The sequence below is a fragment of the Parasteatoda tepidariorum genome, chromosome 8, assembly GCF_043381705.1.
Source record: "Parasteatoda tepidariorum isolate YZ-2023 chromosome 8, CAS_Ptep_4.0, whole genome shotgun sequence".
Taxonomy (NCBI): Eukaryota; Metazoa; Arthropoda; class Arachnida; order Araneae; family Theridiidae; genus Parasteatoda; species Parasteatoda tepidariorum.
Window position 1 is genome coordinate 6,109,189 of NC_092211.1, and position 24,120 is coordinate 6,133,308.

Consider the following 24,120-nt stretch of genomic DNA (forward strand, 5'->3'; position numbering starts at 1 on the left):
GCTTCCGTCACCATTTTACTACACTGTGAGTCTTCGGCCGGCGAGGTTCGAACCCACAAACTGTCGGACATGGGGCCAGCGATCTACCGACCAGGCTATCCCGGCCCGGAAATATTGCTAAGGAGATTATACATTTGTGAAAATGAATAGCTTGTTACTAAATATATTTTTCGAAAATCTGAGTGTAAAAAGTTAGTCTGAGGAGTAAAATATAAAATTGAAGAAAGGCCATCTTTGAATAAAGCAAAGCAGCGTGAAGAAAGCACAAACATCAAATACACAGTTCTATAGTGAAAAGCCTTCATTAGTGATAAAATTAAGGGAAAACAGAGAGTCACATAATTAAACAAGTTACAACAAGGATGGAAGAGCTCTAAAAATAGGGTAGGAGGACAAGTTTAAAGAACATAATCGGGCAAAAGAAGGGAGAAAAGAAACAGATGAGGAGAAGGTAAAACCTGAGGATGTTTAAACAAGAAGAAAATTAAAAAGAAATAAGTTTTCGAACATTTAAGAAGATTGAAACACAAGAAAGTTCATTCACTAAAATATTCGAATATTTCAAGGGAATCTAAAATGTAAAAAGATTCCATGAAATCTAGATCAGTGGCTGGGAAGGAGATGAAAACTCAAACCTATAACAACAAGTTCATAAGTTATAAATTTCTCTTTTCATTAGTTTCTCAAATTGTTTTTCAAAACTGTCTTCCTAGTACAAATTTCTCGAGTTTTTAATTTTTTTTTTCATTCCTTAAACGAGTATTTATAGCATAATTATTTTGGCTACATAGTTTTTTTTTCTTCATAAAATTCTCTTTTGAAAATCTTCGTCATTCATTTCTGTTCATATCAGTCTTTCTAGAAAAACTATTTTAGAAACATATAATTTTTATTACAAAATCTAAGCAGCGAGTCGTAAAATTTTTCTGACCCGACTCCACTTAGTTAAAAATTAGACTTTTCAGACTAAAAGTATTATTTGTTATTATTTTCTGCCAATAAATGCTAATAAGAATGCAAGCAAAAATTTTACACGAATTAATGCTTATTATTATTATTATTATTATGATAATTACTTATTACAAACTTACTAAATCACATTTGAAATTTCATCTGATTTGAATATTACAGTTCAACAATTTTGAATTCTAATCGAAAAAAATGTGCAACTTTTGAAATATTTTTCCCATTAACTTAAATTGGGTCTTATACAATTCAGTTTATAAGAAACAATACCACACTAGTTTAGATACCAAATTTAAGTGCACAAATAACAAAATTATATTTTTAACATAAAACATTAATAACTATTATTCTCGAGATTGGTATTATTCGATTCTGCGTGAAATACGACAGTAGTTTGACTAAATAGCGTTCTGCAAGTTCCCTTCCTTTCTCGCCAAAACCCGTCATTCGAGATCGAACAACTTTTTACCATTTACTATAAGAAGATTACTTAACATTCTTTTATAGGTCTGAATTTTTCTATTTGAATGTTTTTGATTATGTTGAGTAGTAATTTTACCGTACAAATGTATTATGGTATATTTCTAAGACGTATATAAAAACCTTCATCTCATAAAAACTACGATATATTTTTATTTGTGCGGGCTCAAAATATTATGTGGTACATGGTAAATTATATGGTACAAGGGCCAAAGTAAGTGTTCGAAATTTCTGCCACCGGCTACAATGTACACCTCACATCGTCGGCGCATGGACATTCGAACATTCTGCAATACTCCAGGCATATCTCACAGGCAGCTACTGCGATTCTTGCAACCAGCATTATCAACAGGGGTGTCATAAACCAGTGTTTTCATATGACTCTAGAAATCAAGACATGATAGGTCGGGTGACCGAGGAGGCCATATAATTTTTTCAATGTATTATTATAGCGATTTTTCACTTACGGTCTCTTTTCTTTATGGTGCTTCTGTGTACGTCACCGCTTCAGGAAAGCATCTCCGACCCCACATTGCTATATGATTTCGAGTCGTCAGGATGCCCCCTACCCCTCTTAAAAGTTCTGAAACGCTTAACTGAGACACCCTGCATATATATCGAATATCGTTAAATTCGGTCCCGTAGTTCTAGAGATAATCGACCAAGTCTGCAAATTCTCTTAATTTCTTACGCCAATGTGTATATAGATAGATAGATAGATAGATAGATGATAGATAGATAACATATAGAACATTTAAGGCAATAAATTTTTCAATACTTATACTTTCAATACCTATACTTGCTTGCGAACAGTGTGCAAAATCTTTTATTGGCTGATTCAATACGAGTCTTCCAATTTCACATTTTATAATTCCGGAATACTACTTGAATATTTGAAATGATTTTAAAACTTTGTGCAAAACTCATAAATAATGGATTTGCAATAAACATACGAAGAGTTCAGTACTCTAGTGCTGTTTCTTAATGAGTGAACGCATTAAAACATTGATTAACTGCAACTCTAGTCTGGTATTTATATTCAGGCCTATTTAATATTTTGACTTTCAATAATTTTTATGAAGAGCGAACTATTTGCTACTGATTAACTTTATGCCTCGCAAACTTAAACGTCTTAAAATAACATGAAGCTCATAATACAGTACTTATTTCGTTTTAGTAATTGTACAGGGAGTAAATAAAATTAATGCATTAGTTGTGAAATTAAAAAAAAATTCAATCGTTACTGAAAATAAAGATTTTGAAATTGTTTTTTATTATTTAAATATCTTTTGACTTTTTATTCTTTATATTACAGATTTTCCAAGTCAAAATTTTTGATGGTTCGGACTGATCAGTTTTGATGGATGAAATTCGGACTGATTTATGACGGGTCAACACAAAAAAAAAATTGTTTTGATGGTAAATTCCTGAGAACCAACAAGAATTCCTATTAAACCATCATGGAAATGCATCGTTGGAACCATCCTGGACCATCATGGATTGTTGGTCCATGAAAATCAAACTTCTCTTGATGTTTAACCATCATAGTATTAAAGTAACATTTTCCTGAATGGAATGATGGAAGTTTGTTGGCACATCAAACACCATGAACGCATGATGGAAAATGTTGGATGATGGTAACCATCAAATGATGTTGGACCATCATGAATCGCACTGAAACCAACATGAACCATCAAAATGTTTTCACGGGACTATCAAGAATTTTGATTTGGGTTGAACACAAATATCTCTACTACTTCCTCTCATAAATTTTGGAAATGAATTTTGTATAGTAATTGCTATCCAAACTATATTTTTTTGGTTAAGCCAGTGGAATAATAACAAGTTAGGTGAATCTTGGCAATTTTACCGCAAACATTTTATTTTATTTTATTTTTTTTTACTATAGACTTTAGAAGTGAGCGAGCTTTTAAAATAAAAATCTTGAAAAAAAGTAAATTTTTCTACCTTCCTTCGCAACAAAAGCTATTTGTTGGCATTGTTTAAGGTAAAAAGTAAGAATGACTTCAAATTCAAAATTCAATTATTTTCGAACAAATTAGAAATTCAAAAAAATATCATGCTAAGCTTACAGATAAAAATGATTCTTTCAATATGAAAATTTTTACTCCGTAATTACATTTTTGGGGCTACGTAGGTATTTTTACAAGTTTAGCAGTTAATTCTAAAACTAATTCAAGAATGTCATTTTTTTTATTCTTTCGAACTTCCTGCACGCTTTACTGAGCTTTTTCGAAATTTTAAGATTCTAAATCTCATAATTTTTGCTCAAAAAAAAAAAAAAAAAAAAAAAAAAAAAAAAAAAAAANGCGAAATAGAACATCTAAAACAATGGACAAGGCATCTCGTGCAACTTTTTTATCATTAAAATAAGTTATATTTACTTTTATCATAAACTTTGTATAAAACTGTTTCAAACAGTCAACATATACAATTAAAATAATGAATTTAGAATAATAAAACCCTTCAGAATTAAGAAATTTGCTATGATCACGGAGCAAAACCGTATCCAAAAGATCGATTAACCGTAACCGAAACCAAATAGAACAGAGAAATAAACTTTTTATACGAAATATGTGTCAATTCAATGAAACATTCTGAGATCTTTCAATTGAATGCTTTAACCGCTTCTCTGACTATCCCGAGTTAACTCGGATATGTATATATTGCAAGCATTTATTATCCCGAGTTAACTCGGATATGTATATATTGCAAGCATTTATTATCCCGAGTTAACTCGGATATGTATATATTGCAAGCATCCCGAGTAAAGTCGGGCATAGCAGAATTCATCAATACGTTTTGTTTTATCACGTTTTTATTCGGCTGGAAGCAAAAAAGAAAAAGTGAACGTAGCAATCGTGGAAGTAGTTGATATCAGAGCAGACAGAACTCTCTATTTCTTACATGTCTTTTTTTTTACCTAAAACTTCTGTTATTGCATAATATAATAATTATAATAATATTCAGAAGCATTTCTTAAATAAAAAGAAGCAAATAATAAAATTCAACACTGTAATAAAGAAAGAATTTACCATTTTATCAGCTATTTTTCCAGATATTGGAGAACTCAGTCCGTACGAGAGGAAAAGACATAAATAGATGGAACCAATAATCATGGGCGTCAAATGAAACTAAAGGCACAAAAAGAAAATTCAAGTATTAAATCTCGTTTTCGCACATTTATGACTTTTTCTAATAATTATACACAGTTAATATTTTATTATCATAATTATTACCTTTGTATTTTGTTTGTTTCGAGTAATACTTGTCGTTTACCTATTTCTAACACAACCGGTCATTTGAACGGGAGAACAATTTGTTTGCTTTATAAGGTTATTGGATCAGAAATGACGATGCAATGCATGTTCAATGTATTGCATTCGATGAGTTGCACATTTGAGAAGAGACAGTTGTGTAGTCAATTCAATCGGAATAACTGTGAATTCAAATTTCGAGAAAGTACCTAAAATTTCAGATTGGCATTTTCGAGTCAGAAAAAATGACAAAAACTAAGTGCTTTGGTAAATAGCTTATATTTTATTTGGATAGCTTTTTTACCCAGAAAAATGTCGAAACAATGAAGACAGCGCAAGTTCTTAGAGGAAATAATATTAATTATAAAAATAATTATAAGAATTATATTTCTTATATATTTTTATAATTATAAGAATTATAGAAATAATAATAATTAAAGGAAATATGTTTGCGGAAAATGTACAATCGATATGTAAAAAATGAGTTGATCAGTGAATTAAAAATTCTTATTCTTTGTGTTTGTAATACATAACAATTGGCAATATACAATCTTGTTTCATTATAATAAAGTTTTTTTAGTTTATTTCCTTCATATTCCATTATTCATACATTCAATCAAGAAGCATAAAGTCCAGCCATTTGACAGGCTACGGTAGAAATAGATATATATAAAATGTTGGTATGTTTAGTGTTAAATAGAAATAAGGCATAGAATATTTAATGCTCTATTATTATTCTTAAAATCCTCTCATTCGATGCAAAATGAGATGATTTATTGTTTTAAGATTAAATTAATTATAATAACGTAGTTTCAGTGAATAATTTTCTACCATTAACGACAATGATGTTTTATCAATGTTGGTAATATATACTAATTACAAAAAATTATAAAAAATAATCTACGTGCAAAAAGTAAAGTTATTGCAGAAAGAATACTTATTCGTTTTGGGGGATCCTAAAAATTCGCCATATTATTATTGACACTAATGCCTATTTAATATTGGTAAAATGCATTTGTTTTATGACCGTTGTTGAACAGCCGACCCAATTTGGAGTTTACGGCTACTAATGTTCAACTCCGTAGCTTTGTAATGTTAAACCCAATCCAGAAAACAAGGGAACTCCTGGATCAAGTATCGGGAGAAATTTGTCTTCGCGGAGAAATTTACGATGGAACTAACCCGTATTTGCGTTACATGGAGAGGAAGACCACGAAAACCTCCCACAGGTAGCCTGACGGCAAGGGGACTCTAACCCATTTTCCATCGACCACTGAGAATATTTTACAACAGCACTGTGGTCGGAGCGAGCTGGGTGCAGAATACGAATCAAGCAGCTATCTCTGGGATCGAGGCCGGATCACCTCATTAGAAAGCGAGTGTCACTATCCCCTGCGCCACCCTCAAAATTTTCTATGAAAAAACCATAGTAAATAATGTGTTTTTCGATTTGCTTGTTATAATTAACTACCTTGGTATTTGATCGTAAAAAAATGGTCTTTCGCTCTTTCAAATGAATATTTACTGATTGAAATAAGAATAGTATTTAAAAATGAATCAAATTTCATTTTTCAAAATAAGTATTGAAATAATTTTAAGATATTTGTAGAACCATTTTGAACTATGTAATTTCAAGAAAGACGTGTTTTATGCTTGAGAACCAAAGTATAATATTTAATTAATAACACTACATTTTATTTAAGGATATAACTTCTATAAATTTCATTTTTTGTAGTATCCCATAGCTTGTTTCATATGAATCATAATTTCGAAACACGTATATAAAAATAAAATAAGTATAAACAGTTGTTCTGAATCTGTATTAAATGTAAATATCCCCCTCAATAAAAATGTTTGTTAAAATATTTCTTCCCCGGCTGTTTTTCAAAATTCTAATAAAATCTCAGAAAGGTGACACTTTTATTTTTGTTCGTCATCGTAACAATAACTATTCGATAGCATTTCCTTCCATTCGACATTCACAGAACATTTTTTTGGATGTCTTAGTGAGGAGAGCATCCCAGTTTGAGATGACATTCTTGGGGGAGAGAGAGAGAGAGAAAAAAAATGTTCGAAACATCACGCAGCATTATTTGTGAGGTGATGTGTCTCTGAATGCAATAAAGGGTATTGATAAATCGATATTTATTGACACGTTTCACTTCAAGTAGAAAGAAAGAACTTTTAAAAGACTTCAAATTGTAAAGTCTGAGATAACATTTTAGAAGACGCGAGTTAGTTTTGTTTGAGTTTATTAATTGCTCAAGTACAGTCCCTGGCCATGTTATTAGGCGCACTCTAAGATTCCATGTGAAATTATAATTATCAGGTGATACTCTATACAGCTTTATTGTTTTTATGGCACTGAAACCGATTTGCATTTGTTTACGATCCTGTATCCATTGGTTCACATTGTAATGCAATACGTTAAAAATGAATACAAATAGGAAGTGTATATAAAAAATCTCCTGAACAAAAACTCATTACATGTATGTTTAAATATAAAAGTATTGCTTATAACATCGTGCAAAACATGTCATTATTAAAAAACTACAGTGCGTCTAATCATTTGATCTAATAATTATAATATACCAATAAGACTCATATAACAAATATTCTATACTTATATAATACAGGGTGTTTATAAATTCCCGGACCCATTTCGATGTCTAATAACTCATAAAATAATGAAGATATAAACAAACTTATGGCATTTATTGATGGAATAACTTGCGGCGACTGAACTTAACTTAATCGTAACCGCGACAGTTACGATCAGTAACTGTCTCTGTCATTCTCACACGAAGAAAAAGCATAACCGCCATTGTAGACGCACTGCTCTTATTTTATGTTTTCCCTTGTGTACGTTATAATTAAATATTAAAATAAATACCAATTAAAATGTAAACCCCGTCTATTCATCTCCTGGATACAACCAACCACCACAAACTCATATATTTTCCTTTTCAGGTTTGAATATCTGCACTTTTCTAAATATCGTCTGCTTATTAATTGCATTTTTCTCTCTTTTGTTTTTGGCAACTATTGCAATGTTATGTTCACCTTTGATGTGTTAGTTCTATGTAGTACTTTTCTATGTGATGTTTTATTCGAGCGGATATTAAGGAGAATGCATACACCACAAGAGAAAGCACAGATTTTATGGTGGTTCATAGAAACGAAATCGATAGTGAAATTGCACAGAGAAATTGCAGAAGAATTTACCAAAAAGATCCTCCATCCAAAAGCAGCATCTTGCGGTGGACCATTGGATATTTCGACTGACCATTGGAGGGGGGGGGGACTTTATAGCCATTTTAGGTTCTAGTCAATTTTCTTGTTATATATCTATAATGAGGTGAAAATTTTAAGTTCCTCCATAAAGTTCGGTTCTTCGTTACTGAAGTATTGAAGCAGAGGGGGGGGGGGTCCCAAAGAAGGTATTGCCCCAGAACCCAATTAGGTTAAGTTGGGCCCTGAGTTTGGAGGCAACAGTCCGTGCTTCACTTTTACAAGTGTATAAATGTAACAATCCAATAATGCTTATTAAATTATTATTTAAGATTAATTTATTTCCGAATATCTTATCTTATTCAAATATTAACAACCTGAAGCCTTTTGACGACTTAATTGTTAATTAAAATAATTAGAATTAGCTTAAGATTTTTTTTTAAAACAACGTTCAAACTTTAGTTACTCTTTACCGCTTTTTTCCTGAAAATTAAGAAAAAATATATAAATATTTATTACATTCAGAAGACCTTAGAGGTATAATTTATGTTTTACGGAGAAAAATATTTTTCCATTAAATAACGGCAGATCAAAAATAATAAACGAAATTAGATTCATACCATAAAAATACAGGGGGGGGGATTCTTTTTTTATTAAGGATTATTTATTAAATATTCAGATTTCTTTACCTTTGCTTTGTAATAAATCATCGTAAAATGTTATTAAGCAATCAATTTTCTTAGCCATATCTTATTTTCTTCCTCTCTGACATTTGGAACATTTTTAATGACTTTCTATAATTACTTTTCTCAAAAAATGTTTAATTTTATTTTTAGTTTTACCCTCGCTCATTTTAAGAGATTTAATTCTGTCATACTTTAATCCTACTCCACGCTCAACGTAATTTAAAACTCTAGATTTATTTTAGGCGAGTATTTTTATTCTTACATCCTAAAGCGGATTTGACTTTTATAATTGGTTTTAAGATCTAATTATTTCGATATCTTAGAAATTAAATTATTTTTTAACATGTAAGGAGCTTCAGATGACTTTATTTACATTTTTTTTAAACGCATACTATAATTCTGTTTATTAAAGTCTGAAAATTTACATAATTCAAGTATTTATTAATAAAGCCATCGCTTTTAATAAATTTCTAATCGGCATCTCATGAAACTGTTAGAAATGTACTTTTCAGTCCGCTGCTACATATCCCAGAAAGCATTTAACCGTACGGTAACCTTGTGACGAAATTTTCTCATTATTATCACGAAAATGTTTGTACTAAAAACCTTTTTTCAATAAAGCAAAAATATTGCAGTTTCAAACCTTTCATCCCAAAAAAATTTTTTTAAAGCTTTTTTTAAGAAACTTAGTAACTTTCAACGTAACTAGACGTCATAAACGTCATAATGACGTTTTGGCTGACGTCACACTAGACATTGTCCATTAAAATTTCATGACAAGGTGGATTTTAGCTGAGCATAGAAGACGTTGCCATAAGAAACCTCATAATGACCTAGATATAAGATTTTTTTTCACCTTAAGACTAACTTTATTCAAGGATTTTTTTCACGCTAGAAAACCCTAAGATAACTTCGATTTAAGGGTTTTATATAGAAGGTTAGTAAAGGTTTTGGATTAGGGTAATGTGCGTAGAGTAGAGCAGGTTGTCACAGTTTAAGATAAGAAGGTTTGCACGTCAACCGCATAAAAAAAACCTTTTTAGATTTACATTGAAAGTTTTTTGTTGAGTGAAAATAAACCTCATTTTGCTATCTGGGATGTTGACTGACGTTTCCAACTTGCTCATTTTTTAAAAGAGAAAATTTTTTGATCAAGTAATATCTTACAGCTTCAATTTCGATCATTTTGTGGGAGAATAGATAGACCATTAGACAATGCCAACTTCCATCTATCAAAAGGTACCTCAGCATTGAATCTAGTTAGCATATCTTATATACTGACTATAGTGAATTGATGTTTAATGATCCTAGTGGTAGTTACGCCACAATTTATACAATTAAAATTGATTATTAGATCACAAGTTATTCATACCTGATTGAGGTGTTCACTTAATGCAATGAGTATGAATGCGTCTGCAGTGACGTTGCAGGTCACAGTTACGAGAACCATTGCACCAGATGGCAATTTCAGGAGACCTCGGTACTCCTTCAAGGTTAAAGAGTCACTTTTCTCGCTAGCATCTGAGGATAAAATAATTGCATATCAATATACAGCATGGAAAAATACAGAACACGCTGAATAACGTTTGACCTATTGACCCGATTTTTACGTACAGGGACTCAATCCTAATGATTCAAGAGCAATTCTGATTCATTCGTAGAGGTTGAACGAAATCAGTCGAACAGTTTTAGAGAATTCAAGTTTTTAATATCCGTCTTTTTTTTAAAAAATATATTACTCAGTAACTATTCAACCGATTTTATTCCACTTATGTCATTTAAGCCGCGATGGCTCAGGGGATAAAGCGTTCGCTTTCCAATGAGGCGAACTGGGTTCGAATCTCAGTCGATTTGAATTCTGTATCTAGCTTGCACCGACCACAGTGCTGACGTGAAATATCTTCAGTGGTCGACGGATCATGGGTTAGAGTCCCCTTGCCATCAGTCTAACCGTGGAAGGTTCTCGTAGTCTTCCTCTTCTTGAAACGCAAATGCGGGTTAGCTCCATCAAAAAGTTCTACACGAAGGCAAATTTCTCTGAATACTCGATCCAAGAGTTCCCTTGTCTTCTGGATTGGGTTCAAATTGACAAGGCTACGGAGTTGAAAATTAGAAGTCGTAAACCCATAAAATTGGGTCGGCTGTTCAACGACGGTTATAAAATAGAATAAAATATATTGCTCAGTAGCTATTCGTCCGATTTCGTTCAAATTTTGTATTTTAAAACTGAAAATTCTTCAAAATAATGTAGAGATTTGTATACCCTTCAATTCGAATTTCGTTCAACTGTTGTGAAATGAAATAGAAGAAAATAACAAATAAATATTAAAAATTATTTTTCGCGTGCTTTGTCTTTTCAGGTATAAATTTAATAGTCGAGAACAAAAAGTTTTGATTCGCTTAAAAAGTTCTTTAAAATTCTTCTAGAAAAAGAAGCAGAAAGTAACATTAAGGGGTCTAAAATTTCGACAGTTTTCCTAACTAAACCATATGTCCCAGATTTCAGTTCCTCCCATAATTTTAAAATCAATTCAAATTTGTCAACAACAAAAAAAAGATATTACTCAGAAAACGTTCGTTTTGACGCAAAACAAACGTTTTCTGAGTAATATCTTTCCATAACTTGAAATAATGCTTGCATTAATAAATTAGCATATTTAAAATGAGGCTTTCGAACCGTTAAGATTAAGTCCAGGAACGTGAAAATCTGACCATTAGGATCAACAGTTAATTAGGATGTCCTTTTTTTGGGCAAGAAATTGATTTCTACAAAATAAGGTCATTGAATTCAGATATTAAAAATATAGATAATCAAAAAATAAAAATAAAAATATTTGTTAAATAATATATTGTAGTTAAAGTAGGTTTTATCATTTAGTCAGGCTCACGATTCTTTTTTCTTTTTTTTGCTTAATTATGTATTGTTATATTTTAAGAAAATGCGTTAAATATGCCAATCCCTTTACCTTTATCCGTACAAATTTCTTAAGTATTTTTGGAATTTGAAACAAACAATCAATAGCCTAGACTTATAGGATTTCCATTATTCAGATACTAATATATGTACTACATCATTTTCTATTTTGTAAACTAACAGTAAATATTCCTCACAAAAAATGAAAAAAATAAATAAAACGTTTCTTCAATATAAAGTAAGTTTCGTAGCATTTATTGGTTTTTTTTTTATTGGGAAGAAAATGTTAATGAAACAAACTTTAACGGCATTAAATTTGGAAAAGAAAGAGAATTTTTTTTTGAAAATGAAACTCATTTTATTTTACACTAGTAATAAAACCAAGCTTAACTATTTTTTTTTATTATTATTATTCGAAATAAGGTTTCTCCAAACGATGAGAAACGCATAAAATCCGAAGGAAAAACTATTACCTATAGCTTGGAAAAATAGTTCAATAAATGTAAAATTTCACCTTCATTTTCTAGCCCCGATCGCCTTTTATATAAAATGCAGATTTTTTTCTTCTTTTCTTTTCTTTTCAAATCGCAGACTTAGACGAAGAAGTAATTTAAAGATAATCTAATTTCCATTGTGTAGATGGATAAGAAATGACTGAAATCGACCCCATAAGGTGAAGAATGAATCATATTTCTCCCAACGGTCGATTTCAATTTTTCTTAACTGAAAGAAATTGGATAAAGAAAACGGCATTGATTTTGTGGCAAAAAAGAAGGAAAAAAAGTAAAAGATTCAACCAGATTTAGCTAGAGGCATTTACCTCTGACGGAGAGGCCATTTATTGGATTTGCTTTTAATCCTCCTCCCCCATTCTTCATAATATTAAACATAACCAAAAAATATATCTTTTGCTTTGTATCTGAAAAGTATTTTTCTTAAATATCAGGCAATGCGAGTGAAATTTTCCCACGAATCTAATTACGAAAAGATCATTATCTACTGTTACTATGTTACACATCAATAGAATGATAATTAAGGTACAGATACTTCAATAATTTTGTTTCCTTTTTCTCTGCCTTTACATTTTATAGAAAATCCAGACTATATTTAATTCTTAAATTTCTAAAATCTTTTATTTTTCATCTTATTTATCTAATTTTTTTTGTTGTTGTTAATTTCGACATCAAGTCATGTATGAGCTTATAAAATGAAGAAGAAGAAAATGAGGTCAAAAGAAGTAAATTTTCCTAAATCAGTGAATAAATAGTTACTATTTAAAGCGAAACAGAAGTGAAAAAAATCATGAAAAAACAATTAAAATTGCATTAACTTTCGAAAAAATTGAAATTTTGAAATGAAAAAATGAACTTGAGTTAAATTTAGATTTGAAAAAGGCTATTTCAACTCTGTAGTACATTTCAGTGGGCAACCTTTTTTTATTATAATTTCGCAGTTAATAATTAACGAAAGAATAATCGAATCTTAAATCTTTTGTTCCATCGAACTGGTTGAACATTTTTCCTACTCCCTTCGTAGTTTTTAATCCCTAATCTCGTTTTCGCACAGTAAAATAAAATTTAACATAAAACAAAGCAGTTAAAAGATTTTCAAATTGCAAAAATTTGCAACTTGCGAAGTCATTTTAAATTGGACGAATTAACTTTAGATTAAATTGAATTTAAAAAACGGCTCCTTTTATGTTCATAAACGAAAATTGTACGTCACGCCTAATTTCGACTCTGTTGCTGCGTTCTTGAAGCCTTCAGAGTGGCCTGCAGAGTATTTTTTTTTACAAGTTTAATAGCTAATCATTTTGTGCCATGTTACTCCCTGTAAATTTTCTACATACTTTCATAATTTGAAGCTTCCAAGTCTGATTGCTTTTTTTTTTTTGCAACAAAACAAAATTTAACGTTAAGTTGAACACCTGAACAGCGGTGGTACTTTATTTACGTTACACTAGAGCTGCTCAATGGGCTAATGGCGACGATCTCGGAAACATCCCTGAGAATGGTCAAAGACATGTCATCGCAATTTTGATCCTTTGCAGAGGGGATTTTGGTAGCCTGACGACCTGCGCGTGAAGTCGAGCAATTTACGGTAGGACAGTTTAACGAGGACCGATACCGCCCACCGTCGGTCCCTAGGCAGGCTGATCAAAGTGGTCACCTACCCACTTACTGACCGCAGCCAGTGATGCTTGACTTCGTTGTTCTACAGGGAACCGGGTCTTTGTGATCAGTCCACTGCGGGACTTTCGACATAGAGACACGATGAAGGAATTCGAACCGGGACTTGAATTATTTCTGACATTAAAAATAGAACTTTTGTAGATTTTTCTAGAAAATCATTTTGCAGTAATGAATGAAATGTTTTTACCTGGTTTCTCTTCTGCAATAAGAAAATACGAAGCCACACTCATCACAATGATGACAGCTCCAAATGAAACAAACGGACAGCTGTAGCCTCCAATCTGAGACAAAACATGAATTGTTCAAATATATAAAATACTTAGTATATATTACACCAATCTCAATGAGACATTACGAAAAGCTTTATAAAATTAAATTTTTGATGGTTTTCCATTGATGGGCCAACATAATCTCAATGGTAACCATCAATAATTCAATCATGAACCAATATATTCTTGATGAGTGAGTAACAATTTCTACATCGGGGTGAGTAACCATCACCCCGATGTAGAAATTTTGACTGATTTATGATGGTCCAACATAAGAATAGCAACTTGTTTTGATGGTTTGTTCAAGTAGAACCATCAGAAATTTCCATCATAGTTTGTTAGAAATCAAATGTTGGAACGATCATGAACATCCATCATCCCAATGTGGGAATTCGGACTGATTTATGATGGGCCAACGTAGGAAAAAAACCGAATTGTTTTGATGATGCATTCCTGAGAACCAATAAGAACTCCCATTAAACCATCATGGTAATGTATAGTTGGAACCATCATTGATCCTCACGGATCATCATGGATTGATGATCCATGAGAATTACACTTCTCTTGATGGTTAACCATCATAGTATTAAAGTAGCATTTTCCATCATGAAAGGATGGAAGTTTGCTGGCCTATTAAAAACCATGAAAGCTTATTGGAAAATGTTGGATGATGGTGACCATCAAATGATGTGGGACCATCAGGAATTTTGACTTGTGTAACTACATTTAAATTTGAGGTTCATTAAGACATTTTTGTAAAAGTTCATGTTTTATAAAATCGTTAAAAAATCAAAGTAGTTGTGAATTTAAAATAAGCATTAACAGTGTTTTTCAAAACTTTTTCCCCCCAAAAAATTAAAAAAAAACAACGCATTTTAAGTTCCTTAGATTTTAATCAAAACAAAAACTCAACTTGCCGTCAAGATTCATCTAAACTTCAGAAAGACAATTAACTTTATTACACATTTTAAAAATTATTAAGCATTTTTTTTTAAAAATCGTCAAATCGATGAAGTTTTTCCTCCTTGATAGAAATTGCCAAAATCATTGAATAATTCTCAGTTTTTTGAAAATATTCATGAGCCCATTTCGTGCAGTGGAGTCACTTTTTATGCCTCAAAAATTTCAATTTTTTTCCCCGAGAAAACTGTAGCTGTTCTTCATATTGACATTTTCCCTATTTTCAGATTATAAAGTGTAATGTTTAAAGATCCGCTGCATCTGACCTAACAATCATGAATGACTGTCGCTAACTTGCAGCAATTATGAAAACTGTGAATTTTTCTTAAAAAAAACCCTTCTTTTATATGATAACAGAGATTTAAAAAAAAACACTTTGACGCAGATCGAACACCGGTGTTTCTTTAATACATATGTTTTATGACTCTTTAATTGCAAGCAAAAATATATTTTAGTATATTTTGGTTAAAAACATTTGAATAGTTACTAATCAAAATATGTTAGATTATCAGAATTATATTTGTAAAAAAATATAAAATCGAAAAAAAGTAATTTGAAAAAAAAATTCTTTTGATATTCAAAATTTTATCAATATTTGATTTCGCAAATTGAAGAAATTTCAATGAGGAATAACTGTTTCTCTTAGATCTGAATGATTTCAAATAAATGCAGATTTGAAAAACTATTGTTTATAAGTGACCTGTATTTGTTAGATTTTACTGTTAACGTATGAAAGTCATCAGTGTTTCATGCTGTATTTCATAACCGTAAATTATTAAACTGCTAAATTTAATATTTTTGTTCACTTGTTCTGACATAAACTAATACAAAATAATGAAAAAAGTATGAAAAATACGTTTAAAAAAATCTGCGACAAAGGGTTATAAGTGTAGGATATTGCGAAAAGTCCAAAAATAAACAATTATTCTACAAAAAGTAATTAAGTCATAAATGAAAACAAAACAACACTGTGAAAGTAAAATCGAAAAACATTTAAGAAAAATAGTATCATTCAATACTTTCAAAAGTAACTACTACACTGATACAAATTAGATCTGAACAAATTGACACATTTAACAATGCAATTTAAAAACTTTAATTATATGTAATATAGCTTTAATGTATTAATTAAAAGACTAAGAGAAATATTTTTTAATTTTAATAGCGATAAATGTATATATTATTTTGTAAATTTAAAATTTTGATACCTTAAAATAGTGTATCTAAAAAATATTTATCTTAGATATAAACATAAATGTGAAGAAGAAAAAATATCTTTTGAAAATGAAAACTACGGAGAAGAGTTCCCTTTTAAAAGATAAAATATTTTGTAAAGAAACTATTCTACCAATAATTCATTTTTTTAAAGACTCAGTTTCATGATAAAAAGTTTTATAAAAAGCCCGTTAACGGATACTACTAAATTTCTCTAAAAATGGAATTTGTAAATAAAATCTAAAAGCAACAAAAATAGGAATTACGAAATTTAATAAATAGGCTTTCGCTTGTGTCCACGAGCAACTATAATTTTAATGCCTAAAATGTATCAAATGGAATCCTGACTTTCCTCCGACAAAAATTTAAGTTGTTTTTGAAATTTGTTTAAGGTTGTTTTGAAGTTGACTTCAAAAACAAGCTTACAAATACAACCTCTCAAGGTGTATGAAGTTGTTTTATTTATATTTGAGGTTGATGGACTTTTGAGCAACCAGCTTAGGGAGGTTGTTTATCAGGAGTACAGGTAATTTTTTTTTCAATTTCAAGCAAATAAATATGTGAATAATTTCACTCGATCTCAAATAAAAGTATCGCAGTGCTACATCAGAGGTTAATCTAATAAGGGGTACATGAGGTTGAAATTGAGGTTTATTATGAGGTTTCTACCTCAGGTGTGCTTCTTACATCTGTCAACCTCAAAACAACCTTAAAAACCTTATTTTTTTGTAAGGATTGCATCTCAGTAAGCAAAATTTATATAATTTCTGCTGCAAATGTAAAATTTCCATAATTTAGGTGTTTTTATTACAAACTTTACATCTGATACTACTAGCTTTATAGTTATTAATTTTGACGATGCTGAGTTGTTAATGAGACGTTAATTGACTTTCAAAAAGCAACTTGCTTCTTCCGTTTTTACTAAACTTGAGACTGATTTGGCCTTGGTTTGGATTTGATATCGTCCACACACTTTTCAACTATGTTCAAGAGTAAACAATGCGCATGCGTTGCTATGGCGACCGCTGTTTTTATTTTTCTTTTTATTTTCACTAGCAGGCATTTTTAATGTACTTACATAATAATAATTTAAAGTATTTTTAATAAAAACGTATAATGACTGGCTTTACAATATAAATATGATTGCTGAAGAAGGAAAAGTCTTGAAACACGTACATAGGCAAGGATATGAAAGAGGACAAACATCAAAGAGAGACAGTTTATGCAACCCATGATTTGAAATGTTTAACGGAGTCCAATCCAGAAAGAAAAAAGCATTTGACCCATGGCTAACCAGTGATCACAATAAGGCAATCATAACTTTTTATTATAATTTTTAAATCTCTGAGAATTATATTGACCGATGTTTTTTTTCTTTCTTCTTTATTATGATTAATATTATTTTAGGAATTAAAAAAAAATTTCTTCATTCTAGTCTACTCACTTGCTTCTTTCTTATTTTTCTTATTTACATTTGTCTGTTTCTGTCCTTTTAGTTTAAATCTGTCTCCTTATTTAGGAATGGATAGAAATGAAATGGAACGGAAATAAACTCTCGGAATCAGGAATGAAAATAAAATCTTGCGTTAATTGCCTAGAAGCGGTATTGTCACGTGGCACAGAAAGTGGTGATCGATTTAAATAAACCGTTATTTAAATTTGAGGAAACTAAAACTTCTAACTAAATTTATATTGTTGATCCAAAAGAAGTCAAACAAGAAACTCGCCTGTAAAAGGAACTTTGGCTCTTTATTTTTCCGAACTGATTTTTATTCCAAAAGGGATTTCGAACTTATTTTGTTTGCAAATATTTTAATCTGTCCTTTGCAAGAAATACCAAAAATTAACAAGTTACTAAAATAAAACTTACAGGATTAAAAAAAAAAAAAATTCACAGTTCGTCTCAATTCTACTGGAAATATTTTCTAATGTAATCAAAACTTTGTTTAACAAATGTCTATTGTCTTGCTTTTAACAAATCCCCAGTTAAAGGTTTCAGATGTTTACACAAGTCTACTCAAAAGAGCTAAAAGAAACAAACATTATTCCTCAAAGCTAGCAACTAGATAAATAAAAAAACAACAAAATCCTTGTTTTGAAGAAATGAAAATAGCTGCCATTGTTTACAGAAGAAATTAGGTTCATTTGTGTTAGCTGTCACGTGTAAATAGTTTTCCATATTAACTCTTCTTCAAAACGAGACCCATTCCAAACAGACAGTAAACAGAGAATAAGAACGAATTTTTTTTTCTTCTCTCAAATAACTCTGTTAAATGAACGAGATACTATTAAATAGTTTCTTCCAAAGTAAGTATCTTGGAAAAGGATACTTTAAATCGTATCCTGGAACTGCTTATCTTATCTACCTTGTTATTTAGAAAAAGCTTTTTTTTATTTATCTTAATACGTTAAAAAATAATGAAAAAAGAAAATGAAAAAAGAAATGAAAAAAAAATATTGCTAGCATGTAACAGAGTCGGACTCTATAGCGAAGAAATCAGCTGTTTGAATCCGAGCTAATTGGCAGAGGGTAAAGCGGAATATTTTCTTGAAAAGATGTTCTTAATATGAATAAAAAAAAAGAGCTTTATTTGAAAAATGCGCATGGATTGAGCTCTAAAGTCAGTTTTTTCATTTATTTCTAATAAAATAGTCATAGTAATTTATTTCCAATCTAGGCCGTTTCTTAATTTATTCCGATTGTTAAATTTATTCGGACCCTAGCATAAAACTTTCTCAAATTATTCTCAATCTGAATCCGAGAAATTTCGATGTCATTATCGAAATTTGGTTGTTGTTGTTGTCGCGGACGCCCTGGAAAAGCATCCCTCAGGGTGATCCAAAGACAAGCCATCACAATTTTGATCCTCCGATGATGATGACGATGATTAATTGACTATTGCTAATTGCTTCTTTAGCTAAGTTTACCTTCTTGTTCGTTCCCATTGTTATTATTATGTGCTTTAACTTACAGACGGTTCTGCGTGTAAAAATTAATACCTGCAGTTTTTCTCCGCATAGCAAAACCGGTTTTTCCATGCTATTGGATAGGGAAATAGTGGGTTTTGGGAAGAAACATTCTCCTTATTTTTTCCCATTTGTTAAACCGCCAGTGGGTTAATCCATGAGATTTGGAGGCTTTAACTACTATTAAATAGGGTTTGAACGTACTGTATAATCTGTTGAGTGGTATTATAGTTCTTAAGTGTTATTATAGTTCAAAAGGCTGTCTGGCCAAATTATAGCGTTGCTTGTAATTAGCTGTTTTATGATTGATGGCTTCACTTAATGCCAATGCTTCCACCTGGAATACTGTGTTACAGGTGAATAGTTTCAATTGCGTGGTTAGAATCGTAATGGCTCAGGGGATCGAGCGTTTGCATTCCAATGAGGCGAACCGGGTTCGAACCCCAGCTATACGAATTCAGCATACGACTTGCACTTACCGCAGTGCATACATGAAATATCCTCAGAGGTAGACGGATCATGGGTTATAATTTCTCCCAATACTTGATCCAGGAGCCTCTTTGTCTTCTGTGTTGGGTTCAAGATTGCAAGGCTAAGGAGTTGAAGATTAGTGGTCGTGAACTCAAAAATGGAGTGACGGTTATAAACTAATAATGACGGTTATAAACTAAAATTGTGTGGTTGGTGTGATGATGCCATCTTCATGTTGTAACATTCCAGTCCCATTCCGTCACACATCCATGTCCAAATATGTTCATTTTTTTTCTTGTTTGTCAGACTTGTTTAATGGATATTAGTTTATTTGTCTTCAGGTTAAAATTGACAGGGAGGAGGTCATTTAATTAGGTCATTGATTGTCGATTAATGAGGCATAAAAGGAGACGCTATTTATTATTACAGAACGATTGCTCCTGGTGATGTTGATACTAGTTGCTTCCTGCTGAAGTGTGATGTGCAATGGAGATATTGCCAGAAAAATATGAAGGACTTTTGTGAGGAATGTACGATAGGAACAGGAGATATTGCTATCTAGTTTTTTTCTGGTATGGATTTTGGGATTAACACATCTGACTGCAGCTGCACTAGTCATCATTCTTCGGGGGGGGGAGCCTTTGGGGTATAATTATCCCCCATTTTCCTCCAGCTATTCTTTGTATGGCCTGAAACCGCATTCCATATAAAGAAAGCTACAGGCAAAGGGGATGGGGATAAATAAATAAATCTAATGTAGTTCAGGTACATATTGCTTTGCATTTTATAACTTCATTTCTGAGATAATTTCAAGAATTTTCTCGTCAATCGTCATACAGTATTATATCCATTTTAATACAAATAAGATAAATACCAAATAGCTTTGTTTCACGACTGTGCTTTTACTTGCTGCAAACATTTATATGTGTCTCGTTATCTTGTCAATACGATGTGTGGCGCCATCTATTTTCATAGAATTTTTATTACGTGGTTGCCTGACCAGAAATTCGATAATTTCTTCGTGGAAAAATTACAGCTTATCATTTCTCACAAGATGGTCTTCATATAATTAAAATAATATTTAGGAAGACCACTAAATACGCAGCTAAGAAAAATGCTTAATAAAAGCAGGACATTTTTTCTTCATTTATTTGGATTCTAAAACAGTTTGCTTTTTACTAAATAAACATGATTAACTTACTGTATAAAGGAAACTTCCCAGTGGAGGTCCAGATATCATAGCTACGGTCACTATAGTTTCGGTCAGTCCCTGTAAACAAACACGTAGTTTCAAGTTTCTTCATTTGAATAGTCACATTTAAACAAAACCTAATGCAGGGTGTTTCGTAATGACATCCCTTCATACATATTTATGAATATTTATGGAAAATTGAATTAAAAAAATATGTACATTAAATATTACACCATCATATTTTATGAAAAAAAAATTTTTTTCGAACTCTTAACAATTACTATTGAGATTGAGAAGAGCAAATTTGAACTACAAAACCAGCTGCCATTATCCTTAATTTATGGACTGGCAGTATCGCGAATTTGCAATCCCTGCCTCAAAGCAGTTTAGGAGAATCGGAGGTGAAAATCAGGTTTTCGTAATCAGGTTTCGTTTTCGAAAATCAGGTCTTATAACATCACGCGCTTGATGTCATGTGAATGGGGAGTGACACTCTTTTAAAAGTGAACCAATTTTATGTGGTGGCCTAATCTGCAAAATGTTTTGTGATCATAAAAAAATCTCAACTTGGGTATTGTAAGGTTTGCCATCACTAGATGGCGCCACGAGATATCAACAAAAACTTAAGGATTGAATGAAAACGAATCCTGCTTCTGTTTTAGCTCGGTGTAGAGAAGTATTAGAAGTATTAGAATGTTTTGAGAAGGAGCGATTTTTTGACGATGTGATTTACTATTATTTCTTTATACTTCACTATATGTTTGTGTTGTGGCATAATTATGCGTTTAAATAAATTTGTTTTATGCCAAGAAAGGTTTAGTGTGAAAATTATTTCACGTTATGGAAATTAAAAGAAAAAAGATCCTGCAAGTTTTACTGGTATATAGAACAATCTTTCTCACCACATAGTATCCTGGATCGGTGGGAAATGTTCTGACAAGGACAGCCAAAGAACTTGTGAGATAAGCTGCGAAACCAGCACCTTCAACAGCTCTAACAGCCATGCAGAGCCAAAAGAACATGGCCCCTCCGGGACTCCTCTCCAGACATCTATTCGAATAAACAGAAGATTTTTTTTACTAAAGCTCATATCTGAAAGCTTCAGTCGAGAGAGTTGCGATGGTCTGTGGTCAAGCATAGAGAAAAGAAACATAATTTACCACCAAATGATTTACATGGAGTAAGTTTGACAAAACCTTTATATTTCGCGGAATCTCTCAATTACAGCCATGCAAACTATTTTCTTGCTTTTAAATTTTGTTTTAATGCTATTTGTTAATGTTATTTTTTAATCTATATTTATAAGTTCAAAATGTAGAGAAAACATGAATAGAATTAGAAGAATATGTAGTAATATTTATTTATCCAAAAAAGCAAATAGATAAACTCTTTCAAAATTTTATTAAAAACAATGGATACCCAACTAAAGTATCTAATTCAATTCTATATAAAATCATTGAGTTAATTGTATATCATTGTAAATAAAGTTACTAAAAAAGTAAATAAAAAAATTCTTTGTTAATTTATATATTTTTTTACTATGTGCAAATCCATTTCGGTCAAATCCGTGGCTAAAATTATGTGCAAAACAGGCAATTCACGTTTCTTTCTCTTTTCAATTTTATTTTTTTCTTAAATAAATGTTAATTTTCTAAACTTATTAATTGTCAACTTCTTTGAATTATCCAGTATAATATTACCTTTCGCACATCCATTTTCGGGCCACTCCCTGGTAACTGACAAATCAAACGCACTTCAGTAATGCAGTAAAATCGCGCTTTAATACAAAACCCCTCGATTTACTCTTTTATGTCATTTTGCACTTTTGGTTTCATATTTTGCAATCTGGCAAATTTATTTCGAAAATATTTTAAATCATTCTTGAAAAATTTCCCGTTCCTGCAAGTTCATTTGAATTTGCTGATCGCTTTAAAGATTTCATTTCATGTTTTATTCTGTTTTTTCTTTAGATTCTATTTTCTGTGTTTTTACTTGATGTTTTTACTTATTGTGTTCTATTTTATTTGTTGTAATTTTTTGTAAAAAATGTTTTGAGTGCTTCTCACACTATTGTATTGATATATTTTGCTTTGGCTATATTAATACAATATTAGAAAGCCCTCCTTTTTGCCGATATAATCGTGTGAGCTGATGAAAAGATTATATATTTTATTTTTCCGGATTTTTATTCATTTTTTCTTCCTTTTTGTACTTATTTATTATGCTATATACACTGGTTATCATAAATTAAGGAAAATTCACAAAAATCGCGATAACTCAAGAAATTACACATGGAATTTTATGAAACTTACCCACAATATACAACACATAGTAAGGTNATATATATATATATATATATTATGACAATAATTATAACAGAATCTTTCTTTTAAAGTCTATGTCTCTTATGTATCAGTTTCCTTCTTTCCCTTCTGGCACTACAGCCTCGAGTGGGCCCTAGCTTATGGCAGAATTTTATTCTATGCAGGTTCTGTTTTTGCCCAGACTTTCCAATCTATTATACTTATATTTTTCAAGTCATTTTGTAATCAGTTGCAAGTCTTAGTCTTCCTCGTTTTCTAGTGGTGATTAACTTAAATGTTGTAAAAATATGTTTTTTGTTCGAGTATTATTCGTTCTTATCAAATGTCTTGTTCATTTTATCATTTGAAAAGCAGTATACTTTGTCGAAATTTTTAATTAGTTAATAAAGCTCTCTGTTTCATCTTTTTTAATTGTCTATGTCTATTAAATATCATATTAGTACTTTACAAATAAAATGTATATAATAGTCTCCGTTTATTCTGTTAACTAATTATTTAATTGTCACGGGACTTAGCCAGCGTGGTAGAGTTAAAGTCCTTTAATCTAACAATGCATTTTTTTAAACCGTCCCTGAGAAAAGTATATATTGAAAAAGTGTATTATTACGTATATTAAACCATTTTTAATTTAAATATGAATTTAAAACGCTTCCTTTTTTCATGTTCTTATTTTAAATGCAAAGACTTGTCTAATCTTAATTGCCATGTTCAACGCTGAACATTGAATACACATATTCAAAAACTTTAATGACAAATTTAACAACATTAATAGGGTCCTTATGAGCTTTAATTAATGATCTTGGGAGAAACATGTCGTTACTTGAAGTAGAACACGTGATCATACTATTAATTAGATGAGCGAATTACAGTTTAATGGAATTTGAATGAGATCCGTGCTTTTTTACTAATTACTTCGGTTCTTCAAGTTTTGGAGTTGAGTGAATGAAAACTTCGGAATCAACAAAATTTCATGGC

The 24,120-nt window shown here is 31.0% G+C and overlaps 1 protein-coding gene across 1 annotated transcript in view; it reads right to left on the reverse strand.

The window, feature by feature from the left end:
* LOC107440856 (MFS-type transporter SLC18B1) overlaps window positions 1-24,120 on the reverse strand; it is a gene marked incomplete at its 3' end in the record, with an annotated part of 58,866 nt that overhangs the window by 17,729 nt on the left and 17,017 nt on the right. Inside the window, 5 exon segments of the mRNA XM_043046668.2 lie at window positions 4,503-4,601; window positions 10,014-10,162; window positions 13,935-14,028; window positions 20,831-20,899; window positions 21,724-21,871. Of these exon segments, the coding sequence (XP_042902602.1) occupies window positions 4,503-4,601; window positions 10,014-10,162; window positions 13,935-14,028; window positions 20,831-20,899; window positions 21,724-21,871 (559 nt within the window).